Source organism: Oncorhynchus tshawytscha, linkage group LG07 (assembly GCF_018296145.1).
Source record: "Oncorhynchus tshawytscha isolate Ot180627B linkage group LG07, Otsh_v2.0, whole genome shotgun sequence".
Classification (NCBI taxonomy): Eukaryota; Metazoa; Chordata; class Actinopteri; order Salmoniformes; family Salmonidae; genus Oncorhynchus; species Oncorhynchus tshawytscha.
The window spans coordinates 53,183,552-53,197,555 of NC_056435.1; the positions used below are offsets into that span (position 1 = coordinate 53,183,552).

The following is a 14,004-nucleotide window of genomic DNA, read 5'->3' on the forward strand; positions in this document are numbered from 1 at the left end:
TAGCAAAGTATTTTTTTTTCTCCTCGAATATTATAGGCTGCAGCTCAGCTTCAGAATGTCATAGAGAGGAATCAATCTATCAAACCAATCTATCCCCATATGCATCGGAGTCATGTCTTTCTCGGGCACTTTAGAGCTTGTTTTTACCATTAGGCATCAACGAGTTAAGCATTGTTATAGAATGCTTGATATAATCTGGATGCGTTTCATGTATTTATTTCAAAATATAAAGCAAACAATAGATATCCTTTATGCCCTTTTCTTTAACAAAGGGTATGTGATACCATCACTAAATTCAATCCCTGGTTTTAACCAAACACACCAATCCCTTCCCAGATACAGAGGTATTTAATCAGTGCATGCAACAGTATTGTATTTGGCTATACCGAAATCTATGAATAGCATAATTGTGTCTGTCAAACAGGTAAGCTTTCCACTTATTTTTTGAGTAGGAAGAAATAGGCTCCAATTATATATGTAATTCTATGATTATGCCCATAGAAAATGTTGGTGCACATGTGGACATATAGGAGGTCCCTTACCAGGCAGAAGGGAATATTAGACTTTAACTCCTGCATTGGAGAGTTACAATGTTGCTATCACTATGCAGCAAAACTGCCTATAGTAGGAAACCGAGTGTCTTATTCATAATATGCCTCCTGTTATCACACATGGCACGATCCCATAATTGTTACAATAAAGATAACAATTTTATATAACATTTTTAACACATATTTTTGTATTCCCGTAGAACTGTAAAAAATAGTAAGATAATTTGAGCTTCAGGAAGAAGTGCTTTCATAAATGCGTGGCAGGCCTCGTTTGTCTGGAGCAGTGTAAAAGAAGCTTTATTTCAATGACCCACCCTTAACACATTTTGTTTATTTACATATTGAATTTGATTGTCCAACATCAGTTTCAGCATTTATTTATTTAGTCTCTGCCTAAAGCCGCTTTCCTCTTCTGTGGTGCTGCATTGCAGTCAGTGATGTTTTCTCTCGGTAGCTGCCCATGGTCCTGAAATCAAATCATCTGATAGAGACAAAGAGAGATAGAGGGGAGAGAGAGATTGGGATGTAGTCTATTTAAATTTAAAAAATACAATGTAAACAGGTGATAGATAATTGAATAATCTCTCATTATTGAGTACTCGTTCATGATTCCATCAAAGATTCCCAAGATTTCCACAAACTTCAGAAAGTTCCCATTATTTGGCTCATTCAGCCTGTCGGTGGTCCCACATAACGCAATGTTCTGGGTGGCCATTACGCGTATCAGGGCTATGAGCCTCTGCAGCACCTGCTGCCAGTTGAGAGTCTCTCCGTCAATAGCCCGTTAGGCTTGGGACAAGAGAGTTTGCTTGGACACAAGCCTGATCTCCAGCACCTCTGGAAACTAACTTGGTGGTCATGCGAATTCTCATGTGAGCTGAGGAGGTGGCACAGATTCTTCCAGTCCCTGCTTCCATCCCTGACCAGCGCAGATTTGCAATACTGTTAAAAAAGTTTGCAGCAAAAACAGAAGACTGCATTGATAGGAAAGACAAGCAATGGTCTCTCCACTGTCTCCCTGTTCGCCATCCTCCTATTGTAACTTTCGATGCCCCTCATCTCTTGGGAAATTCCCGTCTTTATCCTGATGTGGCCCAGCATGCACTAACATATCCTGTAAAGATCCATTCATATATTGTGGCCACTCACCGGGATCTCTTTTTTTTGTTGTTGTCTGGAAGTCGGATTTAGCAGCAGCACCACCACTGTCAACGGGAACGAGGGGTGACGAATCTGAGCCCGGGTCCAAGATAGTAGGGTCTTTGCCGGCATTGTTTGGAAGTGTGGCTAGGCCTACTAGTGCAACCACTTGTCCTTTTCCAGCCAGAGAGGTGTCATCATCGGTGGAAGTGCATGGCTCGGACTCCTCCGGTTTGCCCTCTTTGCTGCTAGAATCAGCGAACGGGGAGGTCATTGTTCTCGCACGAATTAATGGCCTGTCCTCGGAGGCTTGTCATTCTCCACACCGGCTGATGGACATTGCTGCACGCTGATACATTTCAGCAGCGAATTTCTTTGATTTAGAGATTGTGTCTCTTTTCTCATTCGTTTTAAAAAAATATTTGTTTCCTGATAGTTTTTGTCTTTTAGATATGGTAGCAAATTGTTTCAAATCTCTATTGCTTACTTTTAGCAAAGATTATATCCATTATCAGTAACTAGCTAACGTTAACAGGCTAGGTTAAGCTACTGCCTTAATCACTAATCGTCTTTGTCACTGTCACTCCTGCTCCCGCTCTTCCCCCCTGGTGCTTGAGGGTGCCAGGCTCCCCAGCATTACACACTCCTGCCACCATCATTACGCACGCCTGCCTTCCCCCCGTCACGCGCATCAGCGATTATTGGACTCACCTGGACTCAATCACCTCTGTCATTATCTCCCCTATATATGTCTGGTTCCTTGCTCTGTTCCATGCTTTAGCGTGAATTGTCACACAGGAAGTATGGCGAAGCCAGGTAGGAGACCTGAGCCAACTTCCTGTGCTTACCGTAGGGCAAGAGAGACCGGGCAGGCACCGTGTTATGCTGTGGAGCGCACGGTGTCCCCAGTGCGGGTGCATAGCCCGGTGGGGTACATACCAGCTCCTCGTATCGGCCGGGCTAGAGTGGGCATCGAGCCAAGTGCCATGAAGCTGGCTCTACGCATCTGGTCTCCAGTGCGTCTCCTTGGGCCGGCGTACATGGCACCAGCCTTGCGCATGGTGTCCCCGGTTCGCCTGCACAGCCCAGTGCGGGCTATTCCACCTCGCCGCACTGGCAGGGCGACCAGGAGCATTCAACCAGGTAAGGTTGGGCAGGCTCGGTGCTCAAGAGCACGCAAAAGCACTCACAAACTTCTACAGATGCACAATCGAGAGCGTCCTGGCGGGCTGTATCACCGCCTGGTACGGCAACTGCTCCGCCCACAACCGTAAGGCTCTCCAGAGGGTAGTGAGGTCTGCACAACGCATCACCAGGGGCAAACTACCTGCCCTCCAGGACACCTACACCACCCGATGTTACAGGAAGGCCATAAAGATCATCAAGGACAACAACCACCCGAGCCACTGCCTGTTCACCCCGCTATCATCCAGAAGGCGAGGTCAGTACAGGTACATCAAAGCTGGGACCGAGAGACTGAAAAACAGCTTCTATCTCAAGGCCATCCGACTGTTAAACAGCCACCACTAACATTGAGTGGCTGCTGCCAACACACTGACTCAACTCCAGCCACTTTAATAATGGTAATTGATGGGAAATGATGTAAAATATATCACTAGCCACTTTAAACAATGCTACCTAATATAATGTTTACATACCCTACATTATTCATCTCATATGTATACGTATATACTGTACTCTATATCATCTAGTGCATCTTTATGTAATACATGTATCACTAGCCACTTTAACTATGCCACTTTGTTTACATACTTATCTCATATGTATATACTGTACTCGATACCATCTACTGTATCTTGCCTATGCCGCTCTGTACCATCACTCATTCATATATCTTGATGTACATATTCTTTATCCCCCTACACTTGTGTGTATAAGACAGTAGTTTTGGAATTGTTAGTTAGATTACTTGTTGGTTATTATTGCATTATCGGAACTAGAAGCACAAGCATTTCGCTACTCTCGCATTAACATCTGCTAACCATGTGTATGTAACAAATAACATTTGATTTGATTTGATTTGAGAGCTCCAGTGCGCCTGCACGATCCGGTCTATCCAGTACCACCTCCACACATCAGCCCTCTGGTGGCAGCTCCCCGCACTCACCCTGAGGTGCGTGTCCTCGGCCCAGTACCACCGGTGCCGGAACCACGCACCAGGCCTACAGTGCGCCTCGTCTGTCCAGCGCTGCCAGAGCCTTCCTCCTCTCCAGCGCTGTCGGAGTCTCCCGCCTGTCCAGCGCTGCCGGAGTCTCCCGCCTGTCCGGCGCTGCCAGAGCTTCTGCCCTTCAGTCCAGAGGCGCCAGAGCTCCTCCGTCCAGCGCTGCCAGAGCTTTCCTCCTCTCCAGCGCTGCCGGAGTCTCCAGCCAGTCAGCCGGGATCCGTCAGAGCCGCCAGTCAGCCAGGATCTGCCAGAGCCGCCAGTCAGCCAGGATCTGCCAGAGCCGCCAGTTAGCCAGGATCTGCCAGAGTCGTCAGCCAGTACGGAGCTACCCCTCTGTCCCGAGCTGCGTCCTCTGTCCCGAGCTGCCCCTCAGTCCAGTGGGGTCATATATAGTGCCTTGCAAAAGTATTCGGCCCCCTTGAACTTTGCGACCTTTTGCCACAATTCAGGCTTCAAACATAAAGATATAAAACTGTATTTTTTTGTTAAGAATCAACAACAAGTGGGACACAATCATGAAGTGGAACGACATTTATTGGATATTTCAAACTTTTTTAACAAATCAAAAACTGAAAAATTGGGCGTGCAAAATTATTCAGCCCCTTTACTTTCAGTGCAGCAAACTCTCTCCAGAAGTTCAGTGAGGATCTCTGAATGATCCAATGTTGACCTAAATGACTAATGATGATAAATACAATCCACCTGTGTGTAATCAAGTCTCCGTATAAATGCACCTGCACTGTGACAGTCTCAGAGGTCCGGTAAAAGCGCACAGAGCATCATGAAGAACAAGGAACACACCAGGTAGGTCCGATATAATGTTGTGAAGAAGTTTAAAGCCGGATTTGGATACAAAAAGATTTCCCAAGCTTTAAACATCCCAAGGAGCACTGTGCAAGCGATAATATTGAAATGGAAGGAGTATCAGACCACTGCAAATCTACCAAGACCTGGCCGTCCCTCTAAACTTTCAGCTCATACAAGGAGAAGACTGATCAGAGATGCAGCCAAGAGGCGCATGATCACTCTGGATGAACTGCAGAGATCTACAGCTGAGGTGGGAGACTCTGTCCATAGGACAACAATTTAATTTTTTATTTTAACCTTTATTTAACTTGGCAAGTCAATTAAGAACAAATTCTTATTTACAGTGACGGCCTACACAGGCCAAACCCGGACGACTCTGGACCAGTTGGGACTCCCAATCACAGCCGGTTGTGATGCAGCCTGGATTCGAACCAGCGTGTCTGTAGTGATGCTTAAAGTATTGAGATGCTGTGCCTTAGACTGCTGCGCCACTCGGGAGCCAATTGAATTTGGAAATAGGATTTTCCTGCGACTTTTCAGGCTCTCAAAGATATTTCCATCCATTGTTTGACTTTTTTATATTTTGGTTGAAATGTCAGAATGCTTAGCCAGCAGAATGGCAACAACAATATCTCTCACTCTAACGCTCATTCATAGCGAGGAGGCAATTGTAGTCAGATAAGTGGGTCATGAATTAATAACTGTTCCAAGTCAGTCCCTCTTCATTATGGCTAAACTCCTACCCAAACACAAAACAACTTGTGTAAGCTTTTTTATTGTGGGGTGGTTGATTGGAACCAGGAACCTTGTCTTCAAGACTACGCATTTTTATAATGCATTCAGAGTTTTTCTTTAATACTACTTTTCTCAATTTGTCCTCAATAAATTTGAATCTAGGTATGTGTCAGATGTGCAGATCTGTTCAGAATATCACACGACAGCAAAAAACGAATGTGCAAATCACACTAGACAAAGTTGTATGTTTGTTTTCCCATTCCTCTTCTCCTCTTCTCCTCTTCTTGTATTTTAATGTTTAAGGACTCTTGGAAGATTAGTCCAAATGGGGACTAAAAGAAATCCAAATCAAATCTCCTGACATCTCCACTGATACTTGCTCACATATTGTACTTTACAGTCACTTTGTATGAAGGTGTCTGCTAAATAGCGTATATCATTGACACTGATAATGTCTTTGATAATGACCCTGAGTCTCAAATGGCACCCTATGATCCCTTGTAAAAAGTAGTGCACTATATAGGGTTTCATTTGGGACGCATTCATTCTCTTTGTCGCAAATCGTCCACAATGATAACCTCTCTTTCTCTCTCTCTCTCTCTCTCTCTCTCTCCTCCAGATCCTAGCCATCATCTCCATCCTTTTCATTGTCCTCTCCACCATCGCCCTGTCCCTCAACACCCTGCCTGAGCTGCAGGACACAGATGAGTTTGGCCATGCCTCAGACAACCCCCAGCTGGCCCACGTAGAGGCCATCTGTATAGCCTGGTTCACTATGGAGTACCTCCTCCGCTTCCTCTCATCCCCCACCAAATGGAAGTTCATCAAAGGTGAACACTTCTGTTTTTAATGTACATTTAAGATGTGCTACCTTTAGTGTCTGTCTGTGTGTTCACTGTTGTGTATTTATTGGTGTTTTATATTTTAGCTGGTGCAAACAAATTTCCCTGAGGATGAATAAAGTACTATCTTATCTTTAAGGTCCCCTGAACGTGATTGACCTGCTGGCCATCCTTCCTTATTACATCACAATCTTTCTGACAGAGTCCAACAAAAGTGTTCTACAGTTCCAGAACGTCCGGAGGGTGGTTCAGATCTTCCGGATAATGCGCATCCTGAGAATTCTGAAGCTGGCACGTCACTCCACGGGGCTACAGTCTCTAGGTTTCACCCTGAAGAGGAGTTACAACGAGCTGGGTCTACTCATCCTCTTCCTGGCCATGGGCATCATGATCTTCTCCAGCCTAGTCTTCTTTGCCGAGAAGGACGAGGATGACACCAAGTTCAAAAGTATCCCTGCCTCCTTCTGGTGGGCCACCATTACTATGACCACGGTGGGCTACGGGGACATTTACCCTAAGACTTTGCTTGGGAAGATTGTGGGGGGTCTCTGTTGCATTGCAGGGGTGCTGGTGATAGCCTTGCCCATCCCCATCATCGTCAACAACTTCTCTGAGTTCTACAAGGAGCAGAAACGTCAAGAGAAAGCTGTGAAGCGTCGGGAGGCACTGGAGAGGGCGAAACGCAATGGGAGCATTGTCTCCATGAACATGAAGGAGGCATTTGCCCGCAGCGCCGAGCTGATGAACGTGGTGGTGGAGAAGAGCGAGAGGCTGCTGACGCAAGACAACCACCTCTCACCCAGCCACTGGAAGTGGACTCCAAAGCGGGCTGCCAACGCCTCAGAGACCAGCTCGGCCCACTCCTTCAACCCTGTGGAGTCCCAGATGGGTTCCCCCAGCAAGGCCAGGGCCTCCAGTCCTCAGGGGCTCAACGCTCAGAAGCTGGAGGAGATGTATTACCAGATGGCCAAGACCCAGTCACAGCCCAACCTCAACGCCAAAGACAACAGCTCCAGGGCTGGCAGACAGAGGGATGAGATTGAGCTGGGGGCCATCCCTGGAGGTCCAGGGGACCCTATGCTAGGGGGTCAAGAGGGCGTGGGGGACATGAAGAGCCTGTCTAGTATTGACAGCTACATCAGCTGTGCTGCAGACTTCCAGGAGAATCCACGTGGTGTCTACCCCCTAAGTCCAGCCTCCGGCCTGGCCCTCCTTGCCCAGGAGACCAGCCGCTTCTCCCGTATCAGCCCAGCTACGGCCCTCTCTGGGTGGGTCAGCACCAACCCTGGCCTCCAGACCACCCTGGAGCATGAGTTTTTTTCTGCTGCAAAAAACATAGTCTCGGACAACACTCACAACTTCAACAAACCTTTGAAAGGTGGCAGCCACTCCTACAAGGTGAAGTACCAGAGCAGTGGAGGGGAGTCGGGGCCAGGACCAGGTCGGTTGCCCAGCAACGGTGATCCTCTCTCAGGCATCTCCATCCTGTCTGACCGCTCCCTGCTCAGCCCAGAGACGTCCATCTACACCACGGCCAGTAGCAGGACCCCACCCAAGTCTCCGGACAGCTCCACCCTGACCACGGCCCCGACCTCCACCCCGGCTGTCTTCACCTTCCATGACTCCTCCATCAGTAAGTACATTGACGCCGATACAGATGACGACGAGCACCTGAGGGACATGTCGGATGCCACAAGCCCCTCAGAGTGCCTGCTGGCCGGCTCCAGTGCCCCCAAATGCAGCCGGAACATCAACAGTGGCTACAACCATAGAGGCATCAACCACCTGGCATCAAGCACCACCCAGCGAATGCTGGGTCAGAACTGCCTGTTCCCCAGCCTGGATGGGGGGACGCGGGGGAGCGGGGGCCACATGGAGAACAATGTGGTGCCGGAGCTGCCCCGCAGGCCCAAAGGGGACAGAGGAAAGTCTAGTACCATTGACCAGAGCCTCTGAGCTGCAGAGGGACATCCAGGGACATCCAGAGAGACACGGACTAGCCGTGTGAGGAAGGCGGAGAAAGAGAAAGTGATAGAGAGATAGAAAGAGAGAGAAAGAAAGAAAGGGAAGGAAAGAGAGACACACTGTGCCAAGTCCCTTTACAAACTTACAGAAAGGGTCAGGAAATGAGAGAGATTCAGGGCAGAGTTTGGGCTGTGGTGTGGTGTTGAATACTCTGGGAAAAGACTTGTAGAATAGATCGAGAACACCACTCTCCCTCCCTATTAGCCACAGTACACTAGCTACCACAAAACTGGGCAGAGCACTCCCAGGGACCCATCTGAGCAGGGGCCCCACAGGGAGATGTAGGAGTAGGTCAAAGGTCAAAGCAGAGCATGCTGGGATGGGAAATGGTCTGTTGGTTGGGGCTGTGGTGGTTCAGGTCAATTCATTGGCTCTGGGGTAGGGGGAAAGAGGTGAGGCAGAATGGATGAAGGGGGGAACTGGGAGGCGGGGAAGAGCAAGGAGAGATTCATGTTGTGAGCATAGGGATAGAAAGACAATCATCCCCTATATTCTCCTACAGTTCTACCTATCTCAGGTGACCACTGTCCCATTCATGCCTGAGCCCCAGCCCAGCTCACACTGTAGTAGGGATTCCAGAAGAGGAGTTACGGTAGACTACAATAAGCTACTTACTAGTGCCCCCCCAGCCCCAAACCTGGCCTTAGTCATATGTGTGTGTGTGTGTGTGTGTGTGTGTGTGTGCGTGTGTGTGCATGCGTGTATGTTTAAAGGATAATTTATGTATCCACATTTTGAGATTGTCTTACCTGATTAATTTATTTTTATATAGATAAAGGAGGTTACCTATATGAGTCTTGGATTTACTAGTCTGTTGTGTCATGACCATATCTGTTTGAGTATTTCTGTATGGGATATTTCTTCTTGTCAGACAGTTATTGGAGATACAATCCAGACTTGTTTTAGGGGAAACCAGTCTGTGAGTCTTGTTCTTCTTGGTACAGTTTGTTTATCTCGTGGTGAGAGTAGAGTACCACATCTGATCTTCCATTTCTGTCTGTGAATATGTCTTGATTGTCTGTTGTTTTGTGTTACACTGAGTTTGAGTCAGAGGGGAATGGTTAAAAGAATCTGTACATTTTGGTATGAAAGTGAGGAATCATAATCATCCCTGAAGATTTGTGCACCAAGCACACATTTAGGAGAGCTCTGCTCCAAGGCATTCATGTACCGAACAGCCTGCCGCTTCCTCCTAGTCATACCACCAAGACACAAGGGTTCAAAAGAATCGCTTCAGATGAAATGCTGAGATGTGCAAAATAAAAATAACCTGTTTATTTTTGTGGTATTTTATAAAGAATGTGGTGAATGGATTTATGAATTTATATTTCCAAATCCAAGCAAACATTTAGGATATATGCTCATATTAAAACAGTGTGAAACATTGATATACAGCTGCCAGAACATGCAGCATCATCAATTTCCTTTATGAACAACATAAAAAGACTGAGTGTTGAGAGAGAGGGTGGAGGGGACTGAGTGTTGAGAGAGAGGGTGGAGGGGACTGAGTGTTGAGAGAGAGGGTAGAGGTGACTGAGTGTTGAGAGAGAGGGTGGAAGGGACTGAGTGTTGAGAGAAAGGGTGGAGGGGACTGAGTGTTGAGAGAGAGGGTGGAGGGGACTGAGTGTTGAGAGAAAGGGTGGAGAGGACTGAGTGTTGAGAGAGAGGGTGGAGGGGACTGAGTGTTGAGAGAGAGGGTGGAGGGGACTGAGTGTTGAGAGAGAGGGTGGAGGGGACTGAGTGTTGAGAGAAAGGGTGGAGGGGACTGAGTGTTGAGAGAGAGGGTGGAGGGGACTGAGTGTTGAGAGAAAGGGTGGAGGGGACTGAGTGTTGAGAGAGAGGGTGGAGGGGACTGAGTGTTGAGAGAGAGGGTGGAGGGGACTGAGTGTTGAGAGAGGGTGGAGGGGACTGAGTGTTGAGAGAGAGGGTGGGGGGACTGAGTGTTGAGAGAGAGGGTGGAGGGGACTGAGTGTTGAGAGAAAGGGTGGAGGGGACTGAGTGTTGAGAGAGAGGGTGGAGGGGACTGAGTGTTGAGAGAGAGGGTGGAGGGGACTGAGTGTTGAGAGAGGGTGGAGGGGACTGGGTGTTGAGAGAAAGGGTGGAGGGGACTGAGTGTTGAGAGAGAGGGTGGAGGGGACTGAGTGTTGAGAGAAAGGGTGGAGGGGACTGAGTGTTGAGAGAGGGTGGAGGGGACTGAGTGTTGAGAGAAAGGGTGGAGGGGACTGAGTGTTGAGAAAGAGGGTGGAGGGGACTGAGTGTTGAGAGAAAAGGTGGAGGGGACTGAGTGTTGAGAGAGAGGGTGGAGGGGACTGAGTGTTGAGAGAGAGGGTGGAGGGGACTGAGTGTTGAGAGAAAGGGTGGAGGGGACTGAGTGTTGAGAGAGGGTGGAGGGGACTGAGTGTTGAGAGAAAGGGTGGAGGGGACTGAGTGTTGAGAGAGAGGGTGGAGGGGACTGAGTGTTGAGAGAAAAGGTGGAGGGGACTGAGTGTTGAGAGAGAGGGTGGAGGGGACTGAGTGTTGAGAGAGAGGGTGGAGGGGACTGAGTGTTGAGAGAAAGGGTGGAGGGGACTGAGTGTTGAGAGAGAGGGTGGAGGGGACTGAGTGTTGAGAGAGAGGGTGGAGGGGACTGAGTGTTGAGAGAGAGGGTGGAGGGGACTGAGTGTTGAGAGAAAGGGTGGAGGGGACTGAGTGTTGAGAGAGAGGGTGGAGGGGACTGAGTGTTGAGAGAGAGGGTGGAGGGGACTGAGTGTTGAGAGAGAGGGTAGAGGTGACTGAGTGTTGAGAGAGAGGGTGGAAGGGACTGAGTGTTGAGAGAAAGGGTGGAGGGGACTGAGTGTTGAGAGAGAGGGTGGAGGGGACTGAGTGTTGAGAGAAAGGGTGGAGGGGACTGAGTGTTGAGAGAGGGTGGAGGGGACTGAGTGTTGAGAGAGAGGGTGGGGGGGACTGAGTGTTGAGAGAGAGGGTGGGAGGACTGAGTGTTGAGAGGGGCGGAGACTGAGAGCGAGATCCTACATGCGGTACTCCTTGGGTACAAGCCATAAATTCATCCAGAATCCTATCTGAACAGCATATTAATTCATAAAGGGAAGAGCTTACGTAACCAAACCTGGTTATAGGTTTGGATTGAATAGCAAGTCTAGAGTTATTTGAGTGCGTCTGCATTCATTCACACAGACATTCATACATTGAAGGCCAGCTGATACACAGGTCTTATATGGCAGACATCTTCACGATAGCTCCAGCCCAGTTTCCATAGTAACAGGCTCTCTCCTGGCAAGGCTGATACCAGGGCTGCGTAGCTCTGCTAATTTGGGTGGGTAGTCTGATTGTATCAAAATGCATGCATTCTCATCCGTTTATACAGTTTGAAAACTCTCAAACATACTGTAGTTAGTACACAGGTATGTACATAGATAAATATCCCTCATGAAGCCACAGCTCCCCTGCATTGTTCTGTAATTCAGATACAGGCATAATGCAATCCTAGTTTTGAATATATCCATGATAATCATATCTGAATAATAGACATCACAGTGCATACTGTAGATATCGTATAAAATCATAGACAGATCCACAACACTGTCCACTTACACGTCCATGTGCTTGTCCTTTGCTCTCTTTTGCTCTGAGAAAAGGCGAGAATTCTGCATCCCCAGAGTCACATGTATCACTCCTGTCCCTGTCTGAGCTGGATCCGAGCAAGTGGAGCTGAGGTGTGAAAGGAATAGCAATGACTGCGGAAGGGGCAGAACCTCTGAAAAAGTGTGTGTGTTGATCATTTCTAAAGGGAATGCTGCTCAGCCAAGCAGAGAGCTAGTGATTAGAGCTGTGGTTACTGCTTAGTGGAGGAAGTTGAGCTGCTTCCAGTGTGTGTGTGTGTGCATATGTTCGTATTGGACGAGATAGTTATGATCTAGAGGGTGTATGTCGTTTTCAGCCCTACAGACTGCACCTGTTATCATCAACAGTGATTAGTGTTACAGTAATATCTGGGGAACACCATTTGCCTATATACTGAGCACTGCTTTTTCACTGGCTACAGTTTTTCTCTCTGCCTGTAGAGCTCTTCAAGGCAATCTCTACCTTCACATAACACTCTAGTTCATAGTCTATTTAATGACAGTAGTTCACGGACTATTTAATGTTTAGGCCTGAACAGTCACAGTGGTGTGCATGCGTGTGTATGTATATGTTAGTGAGAGAGAGAGAGAGAGAGAGAGAGAGAGAGAGAGAGAGAGAGAGAGAGAGAGAGAGAGAGGAGATATATAACTAGACTTCAACTTTGTTTGACAATGTTAACATGAATGACTTTAGCTGTAGGGTGGACATACAGTACAATGTCACAGGTTTATTTTCATTGTGTTCATAATGCATTTCAAATCCTCCTTCAAATCCTTCCTTTGACTGCCCCGGTGGTCGAATTAGCTGTCATCTGTAGAGCGCTGGTTTCTCGTGCTCGGTTCTGGTTTTGAGCATTGAGATATGTGTTCCTGTCCCCTATGTTTTACATTACCATACATCAATTTATGCTTTCACTGTAAGAATATATTGTGAGGGTCAGGGACCGCTTTTTCATGGAAACTCTCTCTTTAAAGAATGATGACAATCAAATCCTCATGAATAGACATTAAATAAATTGTAGCATTGTGAAGAGAAGATCCAAAGGAGAGTCATAGGATGGACAGAATGACTGGATCCTGTCATGGACAGACATTCAGACACATACAGGTCAAGCATCTACTTATAGCCTTTATATATTTCTGTTTTGTTAGGAGGGATGACTGGAAAATATTCTGACAAGGTCAAATTTCTTTACTAGTATACTGTGACCGCTGACTGGTATGTTTTAAAAAACGATTTTCTACATCAGTCCTCTCTTCCATCTCCAAGTCACCCAACATCCAAATGTCCTGTAGTACAGTGTTTCCCAACCCTGGCACTCCTTTAGCTTCTACTGTGTTCCTGTACAAGAAGATTTCTGGTGTCAACGGATTTGTAAATGTTATGGTAAAATGAGAAAGCATCATCAAGTGGCTTCTTTTATTTCTCTCTTTTTTTTTTAGAAGCTATGAAAAATGTACAATTAGGAATTAGCCAAATGCAATTGAAATGTGTTAGATTTCAGGGTTGGGGTCCATTTGAAATGCTTTGGTAAATTAGAATTAAATTAAATAATTTAATTTGAAATTTGCAGAGAATATGATGGAATAAGATGGAATTGATTCCAACCTTGCCGAATCCACCAGTCATTGTAACATACACAAATTCCAGGGAAATTGTGTATGTTACACCTCTTCTTCTACTGTTTGTAGGTCTCTAGGTTACTGTTTGTAGGTCTCTAGGCTACTGTTTGTAGGTCTCTAGGTTACTGTTTGTAGGTCTCTAGGCTACTGTTTGTAGGTCTCTAGGCTACTGTTTGTAGGTCTCTAGGCTACTGTTTGTAGGTCTCTAGGCTACTGTTTGTAGGTCTCTAGGCTACTGTTTGTAGGTCTCTAGGCTACTGTTTGTAGGTCTCTAGGTTACTGTTTGTAGGTCTCTAGGCTACTGTTTGTAGGTCTCTAGGCTACTGTTTGTAGGTCTCTAGGCTACTGTTTGTAGGTCTCTAGGCTACTGTTTGTAGGTCTCTAGGCTACTGTTTGTAGGTCTCTAGGCTACTGTTTGTAGGTCTCTAGGCTACTGTTTGTAGGTCTCTAGGCTACTGTTTGTAGGTCTCTAGGCT

The 14,004-nt window shown here is 47.0% G+C and overlaps 1 protein-coding gene across 1 annotated transcript in view; it reads left to right on the plus strand.

The window, feature by feature from the left end:
• Positions 1 to 9,755, plus strand: part of LOC112254828 (potassium voltage-gated channel subfamily B member 1-like) — a 68,788-nt gene extending 59,033 nt beyond the window's left edge. The window contains exons 3-4 of the mRNA XM_024427719.2: positions 6,038 to 6,248; positions 6,400 to 9,755. Of these exons, the coding sequence (XP_024283487.1) occupies positions 6,038 to 6,248; positions 6,400 to 8,216 (2,028 nt within the window). The 3' untranslated portion in view covers positions 8,217 to 9,755. The remainder of the gene's footprint in view (positions 1 to 6,037; positions 6,249 to 6,399) is intronic.
• Positions 9,756 to 14,004: the final 4,249 nt, after the last annotated feature.